Genomic DNA, 24,129 nt, shown 5'->3' on the forward strand with positions numbered 1-24,129 from the left:
AGGGCTGCTCTATGCTGTACTCAGGGACCCGTCCAGTGGACCCCTTCCATGCCTCTCCTCACGTGGCATCTGCAGTGGGGGCACCCTCTCCCATCCTCCCCTCATGGGGTCCTGCTTCCCCTCAGCACTCTCTGATCCCTGACCCCCCAAGCATTGGCCGTGGTCCCTTCTTCCTCAGCACAGATGATGGTCAACCTGGCTTTCCCCATGGGGGGTTTCTGCACAGGTGGGGTGGGAACAGGGCAGAGGCACTTACTGTTGATGACTGCCGTAGCCAGGATGGATGCCATGCCAGCCTGCTGGGGCAGAAGCTGGATGTCGGTGTGGGCGGGAGCTTGGCCCTCAGCCTCCCCCTGCTCCCTCTTCACGGGGAGAGGAGTAGGAGCACTCTGAGGTTCAGCTGAGAGGCGCACACTCAGAAGCCCGCCAGCTGGCACCAGCTTGGTGAGCCTACACCAGAGGGCTTCGTCTGTGGAGAGAGGGGGGCTGAGTGACGAGGGGGCCACAGTGCCAGGCCTATGACAGTGAGCTGAGCACAGACCCCCACCTCCACCCCCATGCTCAGTCACGTTTTTAAGATGAGGGTGTCAAAGGTACAGGGAGGAGAAAGGAATCCAAGGGCTGAAGGTATCCATGGCTCCGCAGCAGAGGGCATTGCTGGCTCGGAACTCACTCACTAGTAAAGAACCCGGGTAACTGCTTGGCCCCCTGGGTAAGTGGCCAGAGGGTGGCCGAGGTGGGAGTAGCTAGAGTAGGGGCCAGGGCTGCTGTTCCCATGATTGCCTGAAGAGGGCAGTCTCAGCCAACAGAACTCCAGGCAGCTAGGAGGAGCTTCAGAGACGTCTAGTCCGGCTTTGGGCTGCTGCTAGGAGTAACGCTCACTGGTGATCACGCTGGGCAGGGGAGAGTCCTGACTTCAGGCTAGCCTGCACCCAGGCCATGTTTACAGGGTCAGACAGCACTGAGTCCACTACCAGGTGGCCACTGGTCCAGATCATTCTCATGAGCTGCTGCTTGGCCACATGCAGCCAGAGCTCCCTAACCAGGAGGCTGTGTTTCTGGGGTGCCTCACTCAGGGACCCCACAGACAGGGAAACCGAGGTAGCTGGTCCCATGAAAGCCCAGGATGGTCCCAGGTCCTAAGCCTGGAGGCTGGGCTGGGGTTCTTGTACTGAGATCAGTGATCACCAGTGAGCATTGCTCCCAGCACCCCCACTGCCTGCCCCAGCACCCACCAGCCTCTTGGGAGTCGCTGGTGATACCTGAGAGCCGGCACTGGCTAGAGGGAAAGCGGGTACCCTGTTTTATGAGCCCCCCTGCCAGTCTGTGCCCACATCCCTTGCCTTCACCCCAGATTTCATTTGGTGTCGGTCTGAGGGGCCTGTTGGCATCAGTTGTAGCCCCCAGGGTCCCTGGCCCTCTGCCCATGGGTGCAGTCAGGATGCGGGCAGGAGAGGGAGCAGGGTGGCTGCTTCTCTTTTAAGGGCCAGCCCAGGAGTGACCCCTTCCCGAAGGTTGAGTGGCTGAGAGAGGCACCATGTGATACCCACCCTTCCAGTAGATCAAACTATTGGCCTCGGCTTCCGTTGTGGCCTGGGGCAGTGTCCTCAGCCAGCAGGTCTGGTCCTCCAGCTGCAGGGTCAGAGGTGGGCTCTGTGGAGGAGGGACACTGAGGTCAGTCATCCGATTCAGACGTGGTCAGCACAGGGGACGACTCCCCACCCCACCCCCACCCGGGCACTCTCATTATCATTTCTCATGTACTTGGTCACTGCACCTAGACACCAGCAGGGTGGCCAGCTGGGGTCATTAGAGGTACGTGGCCCAAGCCAGCCCACTGGACAGACACGGGGCTCTTGGACATGGAGGCCCGGTCACACAGCTGAGCTAGGACTTGCACCCAGATGTGCCCTCTCGCTAACACCTCCCTGGGCGCCCCGAGCTCCTAGAGGTGATGGTGCAGCCTTCAGGATGAAAGTGGGACAAGGATGAAAGTGGGACAGGGCCCTACTTAGATTCCTCCCATAAGGCCCCTCTTGTTGTTGTCATGTGCCGTGGAGTCGGTTCCGACCCATAGCGACCCTGTACAGGGTTTCCAAGGCTGCAAATCTTTACAGGAGCAGAAACCCTCATCTTTTTCCTGTGGAACAGCTGGTAGTTTTGAACTGCTGACCCTGAGGTTCACAGCCCGATTCGTAACCACTACACTACCAGGGCCCCTAGACCTCCAAAATGAGCTGTCAGCCCCAAAGGAACCCAGAAGGGATTCCGTGTCCCACTAAGCCTCTTCTGGTGGCTCCCCAAGCCCAGTGCTTCCTGGACTACCGGGATGGCTGCAGAGGACTTATCACAACCCCTTTCTTTCCTGCTCAGGGTACAGGCAATGGTTGCTTTTGGCTCCTGGGGCCCTCACTGGGTCGACAAGCACAGTTGGCCACCTGAGGACCTGGGGCAGTAGGAAGTCCCTCCCCTGAGGCCAACTCAGCCTCTAGCCCTTAATGTGGCATAAGGCTGGTGGGCAGTGACCACTCTGCCCCTCTCCAGCCTCAGTCTCCTTCCTGCACTGCAGGGGTCACCTTGAGCATCCCCATCCCAGTTCTGTTCAGGGATGGGTGAGGTGTGTGTGGGGGCGGGGCTCCCCAACATCTCCAAGCGGTGCCACCTCCAAAGACACGGTACATGTCCTGCGTTGGGATATTTTTTCTTCAGTTAATTTGTGTTTGGTCTTAAGCAGATAAATGCCTCTTCATAAGCGCCTTTCTACATTGCCCTGTCTAACTGCCCTGGATTGCCGGTTGGGGTGGTTCTGAGCCCCAGGTTCCTCATCTGTAGGTGTCTGATTCCCTTTGCTCCCACCCCCCATCCCACTGTGGAGATGCTAAGAGGACCAGGGGGGACCTCAAATTCAGGATTCAGGACCTGCTTGCTGAGAGCCAAATTCTGGTCACTGTCTTCCTGTGACTCAGTTTCCCCTTGGTGTTAGAGGCGTGTTATCTGTGTGCTGTGCTGGCTTCCACCCACTGGCCCTGAGGTTAGCCTTCCCAGTGGACACACACAGCTGGCTAGGCCTGTGGGACCAGAAGCCTCGTTTCCATCAGGCACCTGGTGGCCCCCCAGAAATGCCGAGGACTGCAGGGCAGGGCTGGACACCCCACGGGGTTCCTGTGTTTTGAGGTTTCTGCAGAGTACTGTCACTGGGTCACAGCTGAGGTCAGGTGGTGGAGTCCATCCCTTTCCTGTCTCCATGGTCAACACCCCGGCTCTGAGACCCCCGTAGCTCCCCTTGAGATGATGGTGGTGCCGGCCCTTCCCACCTGTCTTTCTGCACTTGCTAATGAATAATAATGAGCGGAGGAGGGGGAAAAATTAATCTCTCTGATCCCTGGATGGCTGCTGCTGTGGTAACGATATGAAATCTAATTATTCGTCCCAATATTTCTAAACCCTCAAACTGAGACTGACAGGCGGCGGGTCGGTTTAACGCTTATCACTCTGGGGAGCAGAGTGTTCCCAGCATGATAAAGACGCTCTTAACTCTGCTGACGCGGCATCCGTCCGCCCCGCATCTGTCCAGTGGGGGAGGCAAGCCTGCCATGTTCCCAGCTGGTGCCCAGTCCAGCTCGGCCAAGTCCCCTCACACCCCCCAACACGTAGGGGCACCTGCCAGGGTGGGGTCGGACACTAGTTCCGGGGTCTGTGTCGGGCAGGGGGAGGCAGGAAAGGGGGCCACAGGAGGAGGGAGCCCACCCAGGAGGCGTGTCCCTCAGTCTGAGCCTGAGCTCTCTGATTGGACCTGCACCCATACTTAGAGATGCACAGGGGTGGGCAACCTTTCTCCAGGGCCACCCTGACTGCCCAGTGTTGCACAAACCTCCTCTCCACCTCTGGGTGCTAGACCACCACTTTCATTTATGGGAGGCCAGTATGGCTTGCGCCTTGAAGGTGGTGGGGCCCACGGGCTAGTTCCTTGCCCTTGATCAGGTGGCAGATCTTGAAAGACCACCCAGAGACTGTGCCCACTCCCTCAGGTTCCAGGTCCCTCCCCTATGGATGCCATGTCACTCAGGGTCACCAGCTTTCTTGTCCCTGCCCAGAGCCCTCTCTGGCCAAGGGACCCTAGCTGCAGGGCGCCAGGCCTGGCCAGGGTAGGACTTTTAACTGCTCAGAAGGGACACAGCCTCTCGCTGGCCAGGCGCCCCCAGGTCCAGGTCTGCCCCGGCCCTGACTGCTCCCTCCACCCACCCCTCACCTGTCTGGGGGGCCAGCAGCCACTTTAAATTCTACTTGGGTCTGAGAACGCTCCTTGTTTCCCCAACAAAGAGGTCAGTGTCTGCATCTGTGCTGGGCCAGATAACCATCAGAAACCCTATCTCCACTGCATCCGCTCTTACAACTTTATGTGGGGGGGGCCTGATTCCAAACGTGCATCCCTTTGAGGGGAGGGGGCAGTGGGCGAAGAACTCCACCCTTAGTGGGGTGGCTGGCCTTCTGGAGCTCAGTGGGAAGTGCAGGGACGCCAAGGGTCACAGCTGGTTCACAGGAGGGTCAGGGGGAAAGGCTGAGGTAGGTGTGGACAGTGATCCTCTCACCTAAGCCTTCACCGTCTGTCCCAAGAAGTATATAGCAAAGGATCTTTCGATATGGACTCCCTCTGTATCTGCCCCTGCTCCCCTGCCTGCCGATCCTGCGGTGAGGGGGCCACAGAGGCCGAAGTAGCTGTGCAAGACCAGAGCCCAGCCCTCTGCAGCCTCCAGCGTATCTCCGCATCATCCACTGCACACAGGCCTGTCTACCCCCTCTGTCTGTCCATCCATTCCCCGACTCACCTACCCACCCATGCACCCAACCACACATATCCACCCATTCATCCCTCTGTCTGTCTGTCCTTCCACCTACTCATCTAGCCATAGACTACTCATCCATCCACCCCTCTGTCCACTCATCCATCCATCTACCCTACCCACCCACCTGTCTATCTGTCCACCACCCATCTATTTAACTGCCTAGTCACCACTCATCCCTGTCTGTGCATCTGTTCACCCGGCCACCTGTCCATCCACCACCTCTCCACCCTGTCCATCTAAACACCCATCTTGACTGTCTCTTCCGTATCAGAGTGTACTTGTGAGGTGGACCATCTACTTCAGTCCTTGGTCCTGCAGAGGTGAACTGACAGCCTGGTTCAGAGGAGTGACTTGCCCAAGGTCAGTGCCACAACATTCTCAAGTACTGGCCACGGCTCTGTGCACTGAGTGTCCTTCCAGGGGCATTCACCCTGACCTCCAGTATAGAGGACTGTGTCGGGAGCTATCCAGCCCATTCCCCGCCCCCCCCCCCGCCCCAGCTGTGAGTAGCCCCAGCCCTACAGGGCAGAAAAGACTGAGTGGGGAAGGGAGGTCACATCCGGTCAGCACCCCCTTCCTGCCCCAACGAATGAAGCCAGATGGGCCAGGGGCTGATAGGCCATATCTGAGGTAGGCCAGAGGGAGGGGAGAGCCGAGAACTGGGCCTCATCAGCCGAGCTTGATAAGGAACCTGCTGAAATGTTAGCAAAAATATTTAGACAATAAATGAAGTATCAGGGCGGCGTGCGTATCTCGGAGAAATCAATCATCTTGTGCCGTGTGTCTGGACACTTGGCGCCAAGGCAGAGATAGTGGCCATGCTGGGGAGATAAGGGTTAATCAAGGATTTAATTCTGCCGGAGATAAAGCGGGAGGGAGAGAGGGAAGCCAGCAGCTTCCTCCGAGGCTCCTCGTGGGGCCCTCGCAGCGCCGGCTCCTCACTGCCCTCGGAAGTTTCCCGCCTCATGCCAAGTCTCTCCAGTGACCCAAAGCCCAAGCTCAGGGACAGGAACCCCCAGGAGAGGTGGACACAGGCTGATGGCAGTGGAAGGGGTGGGGAAGGTGTCCGGTGGGGGAAAAGATATGTTTCCACGCCAGGCAGACAAGGCTAGCCTCCTAGTCTCATGAGATTGGGCAGTTGTGGCTATCAGTCCTCTGTCTCTGTTGTTTGATCCTGGGTGCTTTACCAAGTCCCCCAACCTCTCAAAGCCTCAGTTTTCTCATCTGTGAGATGGGGGCAGTGGCACCTGCCACAACGAACAGGTTGGAGGAGAAGGAAATGGGTGTGGCAGCATGTCTGGAAAACACATCTGTCCTTCTTGGGTGGGACTGGGTTGGTAAGGAGTAAGTGAGGGAAGGAACAACAGGTCTTTACCTCTGCCAGCCCCTGGAGAGGGATCTGGACCAGGGAGAACTGAGAGACGAGAGCCTGGAACTCCTAGCCCACTCCTGCCTCCTTCCAGCCGTCCCAAGAGAGCTGCCTGCTGCTTGCATGCCTCTACTAACGAGGAGCTCACTACCTCCAGAAGTAGCACTATACACCACAGTTTCACCCCACAGTGAGATGGTCAGGTTTCTTCCACAAAGCCAAACTCCACGGCCTTGCTCAAGATCAGGGCTCATCTCCCACTGGTCTACAAATTAACTCCCTTCCCAACTTCAGCATACTGAAAAGGAACCGTGTTCCCCACTAGAGGTAACCAGACCCACTTGCTACACACACACAAGGGGCCTCATGTGGGCCCAGAGCACCATCTTGGGAAGCCTCTTCCTGGCCGGGGTCAGTGGCACAGGGAAGGCCTGCTGTCTGTGAGACCCTGAGGGCAGAGGTGGAACATTCTCTGAGCCAAGGGTCCTGGACCTCAGGCAGATCCCCCGTGACACAAGTCCATGTCTGTGGTGACCACCTGACTGATCTTGGTCACAGACCATCCAGGCCTTCTGAGCTGGCCCCTCCCACCTTCCCAGGCATTTGTTTTTCCTAGAGAATCCCTCCTGTGACCCCTTCTCCCACTCAGCCTCAGCAAACTTGACTCATTGGCGAAGGTGCTTCTTAAAGACCTCCTTGGTCAGGAGGGTCCCCACGTGTCCCCTGACTCCCCTGAGGCCCTCTCTGGTCCCAAATCCCAACTCCTCAGCCTGTGTCTCCCCATGGGGTTCTTGTGATGCTTCCCGGGATATGTCCAGTGCCTGAGTGGGCATCGCCCTGGTGGCCGTATCGGGGTTTCTTACCGATTGCCCCTGCCTTGGGGGTGAGGCTCTGCTCTGGACAGTGCCGCGGAATGGGCCCCAGGAAGAGCCCTCGGTCAGGCTGCGCCGGGCACGCACACATTGCCGTCCATCTTCCTGCAATGCTGGCTCCAGCTCGTCTGTGGAGAGACCCCCAGTGAAAGGTGGGAGCAGCCCCTCTGGGCCATGGCTATGGGGGCACCAGCGATAGAACTTGTGGGCAGGAGCCTGGTCACTGCCCAGCAATCAGGTGGGCACAGGGTGACCAGAGATCCCCTTTGCTGCCTCACACCAGTCCTTCCTGCTGGCACTGTCAAGGAGCATTTCCCCTGAATTCACCGGGACTCAGAACACATGGGGTCTTCCCAGGAGCAACTTGTCTGGGATGGAGCGAGGCCCTAAACCCGACACCTGGTATCCTGGTCAGAGGCCAAGAGGACACAGACGCAGGAGACCGACCATGTGACGACAGCAGAGATGGGAGCAATGTACCCACAAACCAAGGGACACTAGTGACCCCGGAAGCTTCCCGAGGGCGTGTGGCCTGCTCACACTGATTCACACTCCTGGCCGCCAGCTCAGAATACTCATCTGCTGGTTCAAGCCCCACTTACGGTCCTTGCTTCATGGTCCTGGGGCACTGACTCTGCAGAGTCCCAGCGAAGGGGGCTGTGGACCCTCTGAGCCTTTTCCTCAACTGTACAGGGGACCCCACACACCCTGATTCTTTGGGTTGGCTTGAGGGCTGCATGAGCTCGGCTCCCTCGGGCTCAGCAAAGGTCAGGCCAGAGGAAAGGAAACAGAGGCTCAGAGCTGAACACTTGCAGGGCAAGAACGGCCAAGACAAAGGCAGGACCGCTGTCTGGGTACCTCCAGAATGCCCCCTCCTCCTGGGACCTCCTCCCTGCAAAGTCCTGGTTCTGCTGCGTCCCAAGCCACCAGCTGCCTCTACAGGAGGCTCAGGGCTGGGCTGGTCCTGCCTGGGTCCTCGAGGCAGCTGCTTGAGGCAGCAGGGTCCGCAGTAGGTGGTGGTGTCCACAGACCAGCAGGCCACCAACTCCTGTGACTTGCTCTCCCAGGGACGAGATGTACTCCAGGACCCCATGACTTGAAGGGCTACCTGGCCCTCAAAGGTGCTTCCTTGGGCGGAACCCCTCTGTCCACCCCTGGCCACCTCCTGCCTCCCTGTCAGTCCTGCAGCCTGGCCTGCTCTCCAGCCTGAGCGCTGGGCAGTGGCCCCACTTCCTGGAGCCCAGCTCCTCGGCAGACTGTGGCTTTAATGGGTCTGATGATCAGATAAAGCTGGGCCTAATGGCCGTGATAGCATGTAAATACGCCAGGAGGCCCTGCTAAAGCGCTTTAACTGGGTCTTTGTCTTCCCCCAGGCAGATAAGATGGCAGCAAACCAATGCCCAGAGAAGAGGGGAGCCCAGAGGGAGGCTCTGCGCCCCTTCACCTGCCCAGCAGACAGGCCACGCGGGGACGATTGGGGAGCTTGGTTGGGCTCAGCGGCAGTGGTGTAGTCCCTGCCTGCTCAGGGTAATCCCTCCTTCAGCGGCCACCTCCTGCGCTGCTTTGCCATGGAAGGGTTCACATACAGCTTGGCCTCCACACGCTGCTCTGCAGGGGCATGGGTCAACCTCTGAGTTGGCCTTCACGTTACCCTGCTTTACACACAAGGACAGCGAGACCTGAGAGGCCCCACAGCTGAGCACAGTGCCAGGATTTGATCCCGAGTTCCCACCATGCTATCTCCTCCTCAGGACCTGGACACCCCCCTGCATGCTGGCCCTCAGTGTGCTCTGCCGCTCGAGGGAGACAGATGGGAAAGGTTCTTGTCTATCTGTCCAGCCACTCTGCTTCTGAGGCTGCCATGAACAAGCCCCTCCTGCTGCTCAGGGCTGAAGGAGGGTCCAGAAGAAACATCTAGAAGAAGCAGTGTGGTGTGTCATCCCATCCTTGGTTCAGAAACATGTTCTGCTACCAAGGGCTCCTAATGGTGGAAGGTCTCCAGCAAGGCCTTTCACACCTTTCTGTTCATACACCTCCATGCACACCTCTTTTGCTTGTATGTCCCTGTTCACACCTATCCCTTTCACATCTCTCCACTCACATCTCTCTCTTCACATCATCCCATTCACTTCCTCCTTCACACCTCTCCGTGTACATGTCTCCATTCACATCATCCATTCACACCTCTCCTTTCACACCATCCCATTCACACCTCTCTATTCACATCATCCCATTCACATGTCCCTATTTCACACCTCTCCATGTACATGTCTCCATTCACATTATCCCATTCACACCTCTCGTTTCACACCATCTCCTTCACACCTCTTCCTTCACACCCGCTCCATGTACATGAGTCAGAACGGACTCCACGGCACACCACCACCACCATCATCACTCAAAGATGACTAATTTCCAGCCCCCAGTTCTTGTAACGACCCCACTCTTGGCTAAAACCAGGTGAAGCAGGAGTCAAAGTCCAGTTACAGTTCACCAAGACTCTCTCCCTATTGGGAGTAAAAGAACATCTGAAAGTGGGCAGAGGGTGCCAACCTGGTACCTGGTGGGGGCTCAGGTCAAGCTGCGAATGGATGGAAGTGTGACTGAGTGGGGATAGGGTCTGCTGAGCAGGGGATGGGGGCTTGTGGGGACAGGGAAAAGCAGGAGGACCTGGACAGTGGTGGCCACAGAGATGGCTAGCCTCAAACCACAAGACAGGATGAGAAGCGCACTCTCTGGACTCTTGGCACAGTGCTTGCTTAGTCTCCTGGGGCAGGGCTGAGCCTCAAAGTCTCCCAGGAAACAGGGGTGAGGTCCAGACGGCCCTACGAGCTCTGAAGTTGGGATTCCTTGCAGTGACGTTCCCTGTCCCTCCTAGGCAGCCTTGTTGCCTGTCTCTTCTCCCCCCCAGCTCCAGATTGGCTGGGGCAAGTGGGCTCAGGATGACCTGTGCTCCCCTGTGGCAATGCCATCTGCCCTGAGACCACACAGGGCCGGGACCAGACACCTGGCACAGTTTCAGGGCCTCCTCCAGCCATAGTGGACAGAGGGAGGACTGAGGCCCAGAGAGGTTAAGGTACTCATCCACGGATGCACAGTGCAGCAATGGCAGAGTCCGGATTTGAACCAGGGTCCCTCACCACTCTCCTCTTTGCCAGGCTGGCCCTGGGTATTCTGGTGGCTGGAGGAGGAGAGGAGCGGCGCACTCCTGAGGAAGAGGCACACTACTGGGTGAAGGGCATTGTAGGTGTGACTTCCTCTGAGGGAGGGGCAGGCCCTGGCTGCCTGGGAGGCTCCTGCCCCATGGGGTCAGCACTGGGGCAAGGGCTGATTTACTTAAGCAAACAACTGCAGGTGTTATTCCCAGAGCAAATACTACGCCACTGGGATTCAATTTCCCTCCCAAGCATCTTCAAGGACCCAAATGAGGAACACTTAGATGATTTCAATGTCTCTCAGTCGCGCGAACCTCTGAAGATGCCCATCAGTGGCCACGTCCACCTGCTGTCTTGAGCCTCAGTGTACTCATCTGTACAACTATCGCTGCCTGACCTGATGTGTCCATGACTGAGGTGAAGGATGGTGTGTCTGTCGGTCCTTCCAGCAGACTCTCCCGACAACCACGTCAGCAACACCTGTCAACACCAGCCATGGCATGTCTCTGCCCCCACACTGTCTTCTGCCCTCAAGCGGTCATTATGCAAGTCTGTGAGGCTCAATACTTACTGGCCCCCTCCACAGCTGAGGGATGAGGCCCAGAGAGCTCAAGCAACCTGCTCGAGGAGCACAGCATGGCACAGCCACCCTGAACCTTGTCTGCCCACCCATCTGCTGAAGCCCTGTGGGGGGGAAGGTCCAGTCCAACCTGGCGGTCAGCTCCAGACACATGCTGCCTAATGTCCTAGTCACCTTCCCCACCTGCTTGAGGCCCCAGCCTGAGTACATCCCTCCTCACCCGCCAGCCGGTCTCTGCGGCTGTGATACTGCCCGGCGGCCTCCTCAGCTCAAAGTCCAGTGACTCTGTGGTCTGCGTGGAGGAGCCCACCTGGGTCCCCACTGTGCCCACATATCTAATCAGCCATCGGTCTGCCCGGCCCGCCCTGTGACTCCGAGAGCCAGCTGGCCCCGGCCTTATCGGGGTGGCCATATCTCAGGATCACGCTGTTTGCTTTTGGTAAAAGGAAAGAAAAAGGAGAGTGGGAGGAGGGAAATGCAGGGATGGGAGTAGGCCCCACCTGGCTGGCTTCTAAAACCCCCATGGATGAGGGCAGGGTGGGCAGGCAGAGAAGGCTGGTATACCAGAGCACTGGCTACAAACATGTCCTGGTCCAAGTGTGGAAACTCTCCTCAGATATGGGCCACGTGTCCCCTTGTGCTTGTCCACGTACGCTGGGCACCCTCCATCCTAGCTCAGCCTGCTCCATACTGACTGGCCACCTGGCCAATCGGAGTGGTTTCGGGAGCTGACAGCAGGGGGCGCTGTAAGGCAGTTTGGCTGCAGTAGGTGCCAGGGGAGGGCCAGACGCAGGTCTGGGATTCTACCCACACTGGAGCCCCTGGGGAGCCTCGGCTGGACCAGGAAATGAGGGGAGATCCAGCCTGGGGACTGTGGGCAGTGCTAACCACGGCGGGCCTCAGTCTCCCCATCTGTGCAGTCGGGTGATACCACCCACCCTGACACTACCCCCTGTTTTCGGAGCGGCCTTGTTCTTTGCGCCCCCACGTTCTACGGCATTTGAGGCTGCACCGCTGGTGGTTGGGCCCCAAGGACCAGAGCCGTGGCGAGTGCATTGGAAAACGGCAATATGAGCCCATTTGTGGACCAGGGCAGGGGGGCAGGCTGCCCAGCTGACCGGCCCAGTCTGGGAGTGGGGGCAGCTGTTGTCCCAGGACAGAGGGCTATGCTGGCGCAGCGCCCACTCTGCTCTGCTTGTCTTCTCACCTCCTGGCCAGAAGTGACCTCCCCTGACCCTGGGCTCCAGCGGCCACCTCAGATGAACTACCCCCACCCTGTGCCCCTCAACCACGTGACCCCTGGAGGGTGGGGCCCACCAGGTACCAGGAACCAGAAGGCTGTGATGGGTGGGCGGCAGGTTGGGAAGTGTCCATGCCAGGCACCTGGAGCCCACCGCCCAGAGCTGAGCCTGCTTCGTGTAGGGGTGAGGGTGTAGCAGGGAGGGCCTCCCTCCCTCCCCCTGTCCCCGCTCCACCCGCCCCTGCCAGCTGGTGCCTGTGAACCCGTCTCCCTATCTCAGGAACATCGCTGGGATTATTGATTTTTTGACACAGAACAACAGCCCATCTTTATCAAGCTGAACTCTGGTCCCGGCTAATGGCAGAGTGGGTCTGTTGGAATAGCAAGCAGCTCAGGGTGGGGCCTGGCTCTTCAGCCTCAGGGCCCTCACCTCTGCGGCCTGTCCGGGGCTGCAGGCTGCTCTAAAGAGGGCTGGCAGTGGGGGAGGGCCTCAGCCCAAGGTCCCTCACCCGACTCGGCCCATGGTTACTCTTGGTAGCTCTGTGTGACCTCACAGCCAAGTTCTAGGGATCTGTGGGGGTGCCTGCCTTGATCCTGAACACCCCCTATCTGAGCCCCAAGAATGAGCTTCTAGGGAGTTGTCTTAGACATCTCAGTCCCTCCCGGGCACAGTCAAGAGGAGCTGAGTCCCTCCAATCCCAGAAACCTCCACAATGAGATTTCCAAGGGGATGCCTGCTCCTCAAAGATGCCCCGGTTGCACAGCGGGTTAAGCTTTGGGCCACAAAGTTGGAGGTTCAAACCCAGATTTCCAGTCTCAGAAATCCTACGGCACAGTTCTGTGCTGGCCTTCAGGATTGCTCCCGGTCATGCGGACCCCTGCTCCCACCTTGGCCCATGCAGCCTGAGGATCGGAGCCTTCCCCCTGGCTCTCGGGCCTCAGTCCTCCCACTTGTGAAGTGGGGAAAATGTGCCCCGTCAGGTTTAGACCCCGGTCCTTTGGGGGATCCCCAGCTCTCATGGCCTGCCTTGTCCCTATGGGTGATGGGGAAGAGGGCGTGTGATAATCTATTTGTTCAGGAGGTAGTTTCCTCACTGTATCTGGGCTCTATCCCTCAGGACCCTGCCCCCCCCCTTTTTCTTTTTTGCCAGCCTCCAGCTTACCTCCTTGGAGCCCACCGCCCACCCTGCTACCTGAGCTGTGGGTAGGGGGAAAGGTTGGGGTCCCAGCCAGAGGGGTGCATCCACATGCTCCCTTGAGGGTCCTCTTTCTGGGCAGAAGCCCAGTCTGTGGTCAGCAATGAGAGAAGGTAGTTCCCCAGCCACCATGGCCAGAGGGGGAGGGCAGCAACAGATACTGGGAGGAGGCTGGAAAGATGTCAGCCAAACCACAGAGGAAAGAATTTCACTATGCCGCCCAAAGCACGCCAGTCCTTGACGGTGACAAAGATCCTTCCAGAAAAGCCAACACTCCTGAGGACCAGAGTTAGACTCAGAGGAGCTGGATGGGCAGAGGGGAGGAGATGACCCCCAGGGAGGGTTACCCATAGTGCTACCTGGGACCTGAGGGACACACCAGGCTCACAGTGGGTCCCCGGGAGGGTCCCCTCAGAATGCTGCTTCAGTGTCTGGACCCCTCAGGGACAGTGGCAGAGATGGCCACACACCAGATGCTTTCATGGCACTTAATCCTCCAGCCATTCCAGGTCACAGAGGACTTGGCCACCCAGGTGACTGGAAGAGAAGACCCAGGTTCCTGGGGCCCCTCCCTAGCTCTGAGCTGCCTCACTCTCCTAAAGGGGGATGCAGCACAGAACAGTCTGGGAGCAGGCAGGAGGCTGGAGAAGACGTGAGGAAGACCCAGAAAGCAGCCAGTCCTGCCTCCTCCCAGACACCGATCCCTCCTGCTGTACCTCTGCGCTGGAAATTGAGGTTCCCTCGGCCCCCAGTCAAATCACTGTCCCAGTCAGACCTCATGCCACACCTGGGACCACACCTGGGACCCTACCTCTACACTTTTGCCCTGCTGAGCACCCTTGCATCTCATCTGTCCAGGGGGCTTCAGGGGCATAAGGGGCAGGCACAGACGCAGCGATGTGGGAGGGTGGGAACCTGAGTCACACCTGCTGGGAGTTACAGGCCGCAAGCAGTGAGGAATCCTGCAGGCTGGCTTCTACCTTTCCAGCCACCGGTAGGGGATGCTCCTCCGCCCCACCCTGTCCCTACAGGGGTGACTTTCCCAGGACCAGTTCCTAGAAGCTGAGAGCTGAGATGGGAGGTCAGTGGTCCTTCAGTGCACAGCTCTTGTCAGGAGGGGTGTTGGCCACGCATGACAGGGAAACTGAGGCCACAGAACAAGGCTCACACTGATGATACGATCCCACGCATTGGGTTTTGGCCGCACACTGAGATGAGGGTGTGGAAAGGATGAAGGCAAGGCTGCTGGTTTGGAAGGGGATTCAGCTGGGGTGGGGGGAAGGGGCTGGGCAAGGCTGGTGGGAAGGAGAGGGGGGGCAGAGAGGGGCTCCCCCTCCATTCAGAGATACAATAAGCACCCAGAGATAACATCGTTCCTCATTTCAGGCCGACTCGGCCCTCCTGGGCAGGATATGACCAGCCCTCAAACCGAAGGCGGCCCCTTTGTCCCATCTCTGAGGACCGATTGTATCAGCCTCATTCACTGCCGCCGTAATGGAAAAAACGCGTCGAGGAAATCAAAAGTTACGCAAAGAGATAGAGAAATAATAAATAAATAAATAAGGAATCCCGTGGCTATGAGGCAGCGACAGGGTGGGGGCCGACAGAGTAAAGGGTTAAATCACATGGGACTAGGGTGCTGGGGCCGGGGGATCAGGGGTCATAGGGTCCCAATCTGGGTCTTCCCCCCATTGTCAGCTGTGTGAGCTCACTGAGCCTATGTCTCCCACCTGTCAAGTGTCCTTGGGGCTGGGGAGTGGTCCTAGGACACCAAGCAGAGTCACCTTGGTCTCCCTCCCGGGGGCGGGAGCAAGGCAGGGGGATGAAACCCGATTGTGGAGACCAGACACAGCCTGAAGGTGATCAGCACCCATGTAGATGACCATGAAGCCATGCTGTCCTCCTCTGCAGAGTCTGCCCTGTGCCTCTGGGTGGTCTGGACACATGAGGAGCCCGAGCGAAATGCAGAAGCAATGAGTCAGGGTTCCCAGTGACAAGGGCCAGCTAGATGGCAGGGAGACCAAAAGTTACAGGGCTGACCACAACTGCATTGGGACTGGACTGGAATTAGTTACAGGGCTCGTGCTAGTATGAATGAGGGTGAGGCTTAGAGTCACAGTCCGGGGACAGGCAGTGTTCTAACAGTCACAGTGATGGTCAGCGGACAGTCCGGGGACAGGCATGTCCTAACAGTCACGGTGATGGTCAGCGGACAGTCCTGGGACAGGCATGTCCTAACAGTCACGGTGATGGTCAGCGGACAGTCCGGGGATAGGCAGTGCTGACGTTAGTGTCTAAGGCCGAGATGGAGATGGCGCAGTGGCTCGGAGACAGGAATGCCCTCCATGCACATCCCTGTCATTCCCCAGCCCTCCCAGGTCATCCTGTCTAGATGTTTTGCTGAAGACGTATCAGGCTCAGAGAGGTGAGGGGACACAGGGGAACTGAGACCATTCCTAAACTGGTTGTGATGGCAGGGATGGTGCACATACACACTCTCTCTCCCCCCTGGACCCTGGGGGATGTGATGGCTGGGGCAGGAAGCTAGAGGGAGGGTGGAGGAGGAAACCCTCCTCGATTGTTGCCTGTCGCTCAGATAGGCTGGGAGGTTGGAGTGAGGGCAGCAAGCAGGGGGCCAGGCCTCCCTCACCCTCCCTGTGATGTCTGGGAGCCCAGGTTCTAGTGTACCTCTGGCCTGCCCCCTGCTGCCCACTCACCCTCTGTAGCCGTAGGCGCCACACTCACAGGAGGGGCCAGGGATTGCGGGGATGTTGGGGCTGGGGTGGGAGAGGAGGGAGGGGCTTCAGGTGGATGGGAGGACCAGTTCTCAGGAGGCAGGCCTGTGGTAGGAATGGGCTGTTGCTGAACCTCTGTGTACCTCAGTTTCCTCATCTGTAAAATAGGAGCAGCACCGTGCCTGACTGGGGCTGCTCAGCCCTATCCTGGGTCTCCCCACTTCTGCCCTTGGCCCCTACAGTCAATCCCCACACAGCAACTGGAGCAGACCTGCCCTAAGCCTCTAGCCTCAGAGTGGTGCCTTCACCTCCTCCCCAACTCCACCCCAGACCATTGCGGGGCAGATGGGAACTGCTCAGCTCACTGAGTTCTCTAGTAAGGAGCTTGCTGCAGAGGTCAGCTTCTCAAGAAGCCAGCACACTGCCCCTCCCTCATGTCCGCACCATCTCGCTCAGGGTCCAGCCTCTCCATTGAATGCTCCCCCACCGTCCCCTCTCCCTGCTCCTGGAAGGAGGCACTGCACACAGTAGGAGCTCAATAAATGCGGTGCTGGGAAGGAGGGCAGTTGGATGGGACAAGGACAATCCTCATGGACCAGTTGACTCTTCTGGCTCTTCCCTGGGGGTGACCCTTGTTGGGGGTCCAGTCAGAGCCAGACAAAGGTATGGTTCTCCATGGGCCAGGCTGGAACGGGCTGGGCAGCTAAGCCCCTGCACGGTGCCTCACTTTCCCTGCCCGCTGGAGGGGGTGGGAAGTCTTGGGTGACTGCATCTGCAGAAGGTGGGGGCAGTGGTGGCAGAAGGCCTGTGTGGTGCCCACAGCCGCCCTCTGTTCTATCTGGGGAGGGGACAGAGAGAAGATGAGGGGACAGTGGTGACCCCCATGCCAGCCTCCGCTGGGAGGAGCTGGCAGGCGAGCGCTTTGTCGTGGATGAAGGCCGAGGTTCAGGACCCCCACCTGGGTCAGGGCAGATGGTAGCATCCACCCACCCACCTTCTGCTCTGGCAGGAGGCTCCGCCCCCCACACTCTCCAAGACACCCACCCACCTGCAGCCACAACCTCTCCTGGTGCTTGAGGCCCATCTTTCACCGCCGCTGGCCTCCCTGACCACTGGCACACAGACCCAACAAGGGCAGCTCTGTCCACGCTCCAACAGTAGGCCCCGCCTGGACTCACAAGTGCACCCCTTCTCCCTGGCTGTATTCCTCCCCAGACCTGGGGTCTTTCCCCGGATAGGACATCAGCCCCAGGCTCGGGCTTGCTGTCACACCAGGAAACTCACCAACCAAAGATGTCACCATCAAGTCAGTTCTACTCTGTGACCCTGTAGGACAGCACAGAAGTGTCCCTTACGGTGTCCAAGGCTGGACACCTTTACAGAAGCAGACAGCCTCGTCTTTCTCCCTCAGAGTGGCTGCTGGGTTCAAACCGCCAACCTTTTGATTGGCAGCCAAGGAGCGCTTTAACCACATTACCACTAGAGCCCTTAGAATTGTGTTAAGTGCCAGGGAGTCAGTTCTGACTCATAGCGACCCTGGGTAGGATTTCTGAGGGGCAGCTGGTGAGCTTCAACTGTAGACCCTGTGTTAAGCCACAGCTTACTGAACGAAGGGACGACCTCCATCTCAAACCTGGTCCTCATGTTCCTGCTAACCTTACTACCTGGGTCACCCCCATGCCTCTTGTGGGGGGCACTGAGGACCGCTTATGTCTTCACCCCTCTCCAGTGCCTGGCCCCCATGGGGACTCTAGGGAGGTAAGGTGACAATAGGGAGGGGTGGAGGGTCCAGACAAGGGAATGGGCCTGTGCATGGGGGGGGGCGGAGGGGAGTCAGAGGGGCATGTGTCAGGGAGGGGCTTGTGGTGGGCTCTCTAGGGAGAGTCAACATGGACCCGCCCCCTCCCGAGCTGATGTGAACCCCTTTTACTGGGACATCCAGGAGGTAGGTCCTGATACTGCCATGGGGCTGGCCCTGAACTGACCCCAGGCTGACCCTGCTATTGCCCTGACCCCCCCAGGTCCCTCCCCCCACCCGTTAATCTAAGACAAGTAGGCCTATCAGGCCCAGTGATAAGGAAAAATAGCTGAAATGATTTTTCCCACCCACACATGCTGGCTGCACTGGCTGGGGGGAGGGGGGTCTGCGGCCGCTGTATCGGTCCATCTCCCCGCTGTCCATCAGGACGGGCCGCCCTGCCTCAGCTGCCCGCCCGCAGCCCGATAACAAACCTTGAGGTTTGCATGGAGACTCGGGGCTGAGGAGATTAGTCAGTGGGGCCCGGCCCAGATAACCAGCCCACTCCGCTCCCACTCTGGGTGAGGACTCCCAGCTGCCAGCCATCCTGGACACCCTCACTGGCCCCTCACGGCTACCTCCTCCCCATAGTCAGTGTGGGAGGATGCTGGCCCCGGTCTCCAGAGGCATCATCTTCGAATGAAAAGCAACAAAGACCCACCCAATGGTCTCCAGTGGTTCCACTTCAGAGGAGAACAGAGGCGACTGAGTGGCTGTCCAGAGCTCTGCTGTACCTCCTGTTTCTCCCCACCCTTGTCCTTCAAGTGTCAGCCACCCTGTGCTGCTCCGTGCCTCAGGAACACCCTGGCCCCAACTCCCCTTGTCCTGTAAGTCTCAGGGCAGGAGTACATGTTCTCGCTGCTGCCCCTCCTATCTCTCAGGCCTGGCCCTTACTTCCCACTGGGCTCTCTCCTGCCCTGCTGGAGACAGAAAAACATACCCAAAGATTGGCCAGCTGCATTTCATTTTGTATGCGGTGCTAACTAAGACAGAACTTCAGGCCTGCCTGGAGACACTCACGGGTCAAGGAGATCCCTTTCCTGGAGCCCTGAGGATTGAGGCTTATGGCACCTGGGTGTGTGTGTCGGGTGGGGTGGGGTTAAAGTGACGCTTAGAGACATCCCACCTCCCCGGACACAACCCCACTCAAGTCCCAACTCGCGGACCCTCAGTTTCCCTAAGTATAAAACAGGGCTGAAGTAGCATCGACCCTCCCTCATAGGGTGTCAGTAGGGCACAAGAGGCCCTGTGTGTGAAGGGTTGTGTGGAGGTCAAGAAGCCTGCAGCTCCTCAATTCAGGCAAGTTCTACCCACCATGTTCCGGCTGCTCCAGGCCTGGGTCCCACCTTCGTCTAAGCAGGGGCTGCTGGATTGGGGACCCCAACTCCCTCTCAGGAACTCCAGCCCCACTCCCACCAAAAGTCCTGACTCCCACGGGGCAGCCACCAACAGCCTGTGCCTCCTGGATGGTATTCCAGGAGGGTCTCAGTAGCCACTCCTGCCTGAGACCAGGCGTCCCTTGCCATGACTTCGGAATCCTGGTCCACTCTCTCCCTCTCTGGACCTTGGAGTCCACACCCTGTGAGAAGCAAGATGCTTAGAGCTGGGGATTATAGATTATAGCTATCAGCCATTTGCATATCAGAATTTTAAACAGACAACCCCTGGAGCATACAAGGTCATTTCAAAGATAAAAATACCGTCTTTCTCTCCCGCTGCCCACCCTCCTTCCTCTTCCTTCAAACTCAGGCAGATGGATGGAGGGCAGGGGACGGAGGGGCTGATAGGGGCAGTGGCAACCTCGGTGGGCTCGGTGTGGGGTGTGTTCCGGGACCCTGTGTCCATCTCCCCTGTTCCTCAGCCCTGGGTCTGTGGCTCTCCAAGATCCTCCCCACCAGGAGCTGTGACAGCTCTCCCCCTCCCGCAGACAGACCTTGCCCCTGAACCTTCATCCTCATAGCAGCTGTCTGGGGGAAACTGAGGCCCAGAGAGGCCAGGTGGCCTGCCCGAGGTCTCTCAGCAGCTGGGGCCCAAGTTGCCCAAGTGACAATATCATAACTTTGGAAAATGCACATAAGCAATCATTGCATACCTGCTTCATCTACTGTTGGTGCCCTGGGACCACCAGGAGTAAGGGGTGGGGGACTGGGATGGAGCAGAATGGGGTCGGCAACTGATGGGGAGGAAGTAGCTGATTTGACCGTTTCCACACCCCGGGGCTTGTGCTCTGGAGTTTATAAACACCAAGGTGTCTTTGCAGCTACCCTCTGCTGGGCCACAGGGGGCTGCTCAGAGGTCTTGGAGTCCTGACCACTTGGCGGCGGCAGCCTCACTGCCCCCCGTCCAGGTGGAAAGAGAGACCCCGAGGGTAGGTAACCTCTGTGGTGGTGGGCCTGACTGGTGGGCCCCAATGAGACCCTCAAACTGGGTTGTAGCAGTAGATGGTGCCCTGGGCTGTGGTTGTGTGTGGGACCAGGTGGGGGTTCTCTTCCCATGAGAAGCCAGGACTCGGGGCTCTGTCTCTCCCCGTCCCCTGCACCCCAGAGAGGAAGGGGATGGTGCCTACAGACAGTCCACATGAGCTGGGTCCTCAGGCTGGGAGAGGCAGGAGTGGGGACCAGAGAGTGAGAAAGACACGGAGAGGAGTGAGGGAGAAAGGGGACCCCTGGTTACTGGTCACTGCCCTTGGGGCCACTGGTTCTGCCAGGCCTGTGAGCCCCGATGCCCCCACTGGTCGGGCGGCCCTTTGAGATAAGCGCCCACAGCCCTGGGCGGTGATAAAGGCCTGTGGGGACGTGATAGGCAGCGTGGCGGTTGGCGGGCAGCCGCTATCGGCCCATCGTGCCCACGGCTCAGATATCCCTATCTTTGGGTGCTAGGGAGGGGTTGGGGGCCTCCCAGCCTAAGACACAAATAGCTCAGGAAGCTCCGGGGTACATCCCAGCCCTAACCACGACCAGAGCAGGGTCTGCCCAGTGTGGCTGTCTGTCGGGTCAGGCAGCGTCTCCCCCTCTGTTAAAACGGGACACCTGGAACAATTGCTACATTCATACAAAGCTGCGAGTTGGCAGCAGATGGCCGTTGAGACCCCAGGTGGCTGAGGACACATCCTTCCTCAATCACTACCTTGGTCACTCCTAGAGGCAGCAGATCCCCAGGGGGCGAGGGTGGTCAGCATGCTCTCCCCGACAGCTAGTCTGTCCAGTGGCTGCTGCCTCAGCTCTCGACTCGCCTGCCCAGTGGCCAGCCCCATCGCCTGATAAATTTGGAGAGGAAGGGAGCCGACTTGGTTTCCCCATGTGTGGGGGTCACACTCTGGCTCTGACAACTTGGGTCAGGCGCTCCTCCCATCAATCATGGAAATGGACGGGGCTAAGTCAGTGGGCGATGCCTGTGGCAGACATCACTAATTGATCCCAGCTCTCTTCAACCTCTGGACTAGAAGCTGGCAGGAGCCCAGCTGTGACATCCTTCCTATCTGGTCCCCAGCAGGTGAGGTCCTCCCAGCAAGCCTTTTCTCTGCCAAATGCATTTTCACCTGTTTGTTAGGATACCACACGCACATGCCCTGAGGGCTGTATACTTGGTACTGAGCAGGCAACCCAAAAGTTAGTGCCTGGCCCCAGTGCCAGCCTCCGGTCACCCTCCCCACCATGGATCACTTTGGCTTAGCTGGACTGCCCATGACAGGCCAGACCTTCATACCACACCCAGCCTGGAAAACGGTTCCAAATGCCACAGAGTGAGCTACTTATTAATGATTAATTATGGACGACAAAACACTTGTCAGTGGGAAGCCTGAAGGGGGTGGCTGTGGATTGGATGGGGTGTAAGATCTGGAGCTCAGCTTCAAACTGGGGACAGTGGGCGTGACAGGCAGAGACAAAACCATTGTCAAAGACTCCTCCCCCTGCTCCCCCCTTAGACTTGGCTGTTTGGAGCTTGTCTACAGCCTTAGATTTGGCTGAAGCCCCTGGGTGGGGCCTCCTCTCCCACCCACTCGGACTGCCAGGTTTCTACAAGTCCCCAGCTGGGCAGTGGTGCTGGGCACCCCGCCCCCAGTCGCCTTTGTTCCCTCTGCACCTGCTATCCCCCGCCTCCCCCTCCGCCCCACACTGCCGGGCCTGGGCACGCCCCGTCTGGGCTGCTCTACGTCGGTTTCCTGGGGATGCATGGCCCTCTGGACTTCCGGTCAGACACAGACCTGATCCCAGTTGGTTTCCATCAACTGACCAGGGCCAGTCACCTCAGCTCCAAGACCCTCAGAACATGGGTCCTGGGGATACACTCCCATCACCCCGCCTTGGTGGTTACCTGGCCCATTCCAAGCGCTGGCTGATGTCTCCTGGGGCCGCGTCTCTGGCTCCTGTCCCTCCATCTTCTCTGGGCCTCCTGGGAATGTGGGGGTCGGTTGTAGGGGTGGGGGTGGTTCCGTGTCTGCAGATGAAACATCACAGTGTCCCTGTTGGCCTTGGCAGCGAGCTGCCCACCCCAACTGACCCAGAAAGAGGACGCAGGTCTGGTGTGGTGACCACAGAACACCACCTGGTTCTTGGCCCTGGTTCGTTCTAATGGGGAGGGTGTCAGCCTTCCCAGGGTTCCTCTTTTAGTAGCCCCATTCCTCATTAATTACAGCCCTAATAATTGTGATGCTGGCAGCTGTTAATAATTATATTATTAACACAGAGGCCGAGGGCCACACTAGGGCTGGGTTTCTGGGTTTCCTCTGGCCCCCCTCTGGCCCCGCACCCAACTCCAGCCCAAAGGGCATATTTGCCTTCCTAGCCAGGCCTGATAACCACCGTGGGCCCTCAATCGATGTGCTCCCAGAAAGCCCCCCCTTGGTGACGTCACAGGCTCAGCAGATTATTAATACCACTGATAAGGGCTGTGATTAACATCAAATAAATCAATCACACAGTATAAAAGTCCTATTATTTTTGGCTATAAATCAAAGTGGCTGGCACTCAAGCCCCAGCCACCACGCGGGAGCCGAGCCGGGTCCACCCGAGCGAGCGGCAGATACTGCTCCCGCGCCGACGTCTTATCTGGCCCATCGACTTGTTATCACCACTGGTCTGTACCAGGTACAGCCCCGGCTCTTTTCTCCAGCTCCCTTCTGGCCTCGCCCATCCCCCTCACCCCCCCTGGAGCCCCGCTCCCAAATCAGATAAGAGGTCTAAGCTGCTGGGTCAAAGTCCACCAGCCAGCAGTGATGCCCTTTGGCAGGTCTTGGCCCCCATCTCAGCCCTTTTACTAACGCTCCCTCTGGGCAGCTCTGAATATTAATGATGTGGCAGACTGTAAGGGTCACCACCTGGGAGTGTCCACTCTGTCATGGCCATGCAGCAGGATGGCACGTGGGCTCCTGGGTCTCAGTCCTGTCAGTAGGTGATGGCCAGGTTTTGACAATGGGAACCATAACAGTGGGCAATCACTGGAGCCCTGGGCAGTGGCCAAAGGCCAGACCCATGATGTCATCACCTGATGGACCATCCTGGGCAGGAGGAGGCCCCTGAGAAGCTGAACCCTGGGTTCCAGTCCTGCCGACCCTCCCCCCTCTCACTGTGGTCTTGGTGACCCACTGTGCTGGCTGCTGGGCAAGGTAAGCACTGGCTAACTTGTGCTTACTTCTGGGTACCTTGCCCTTGGCCAGCAGACTGGGTATGCAAGGTCTCTATAGGAAGAGGACTACTGGGCTTCTGGGCTGGGGTCCACCCTAGTAGGGACCCTGAAGTTCTGAGAATGGAGGTACTGGGGGAGGAGGGTCCATGGAGAGAGGCACCCGCATCTACCAGGATCAGCCTGGTTTGGGATCTCAGCCTCCTATGCCCACCCATCCCACAGACTGCTTCTGCTGCCCCTAACCTACCCCAGCGCCCAGCAGCCCCACACAGTCTTCCACTTCTGTGTCACCTGTCTGAGAAACCCCTCTCTCCCCATCACGCCAACACCCACTAATTCTTCCCAACGTCAGTCTGTGGTCATGTTTCCCTCATTAGACTGTGGTGTGTGCTAAAGAAATGCAATGGATACAAGGTTGCAGCAGGTTGACCCAGCAAAGAACCCTGCCCCTTCTCAGGAAACTGGGGTGCTGAGCTCCTTGGCACCCCATCTTAGCAGGACCCTTCCCTGGGATTTCAGGCATGGCAGTGAGGCCCTGATGTTAAACACTCTGTGGGGAAGGCTCTCCTTCCAAGGGAAAGTGTCCCCCTGGGAAACTACCGGTAGGAGGATCCTAGGAGAGCTTTCCAGGGGCACTTGGAATTGGGGAAGTGGAATGGGGAGGAGGGATGGGGAGGAGGGACGGGGAGGAGGAATGGGGGAGGAGGAATGGGGG

At 58.4% G+C, this 24,129-nt stretch overlaps 1 protein-coding gene across 1 annotated transcript in view; it reads right to left on the bottom strand.

The window, feature by feature from the left end:
• ZFPM1 (zinc finger protein, FOG family member 1) overlaps nucleotides 1–24,129 on the bottom strand; it is a 30,985-nt gene that overhangs the window by 4,465 nt on the left and 2,391 nt on the right. The window contains exons 3-6 of the mRNA XM_006860273.1: nucleotides 22,104–22,226; nucleotides 7,077–7,213; nucleotides 1,551–1,653; nucleotides 257–469 (exon numbers count right to left, since the gene is read on the bottom strand). Of these exons, the coding sequence (XP_006860335.1) occupies nucleotides 257–469; nucleotides 1,551–1,653; nucleotides 7,077–7,213; nucleotides 22,104–22,226 (576 nt within the window). The remainder of the gene's footprint in view (nucleotides 1–256; nucleotides 470–1,550; nucleotides 1,654–7,076; nucleotides 7,214–22,103; nucleotides 22,227–24,129) is intronic.

This window comes from Chrysochloris asiatica, unplaced genomic scaffold (genome assembly GCF_000296735.1).
Source record: "Chrysochloris asiatica unplaced genomic scaffold, ChrAsi1.0 scaffold00037, whole genome shotgun sequence".
In the NCBI taxonomy this organism is placed as follows: domain Eukaryota; kingdom Metazoa; phylum Chordata; class Mammalia; order Afrosoricida; family Chrysochloridae; genus Chrysochloris; species Chrysochloris asiatica.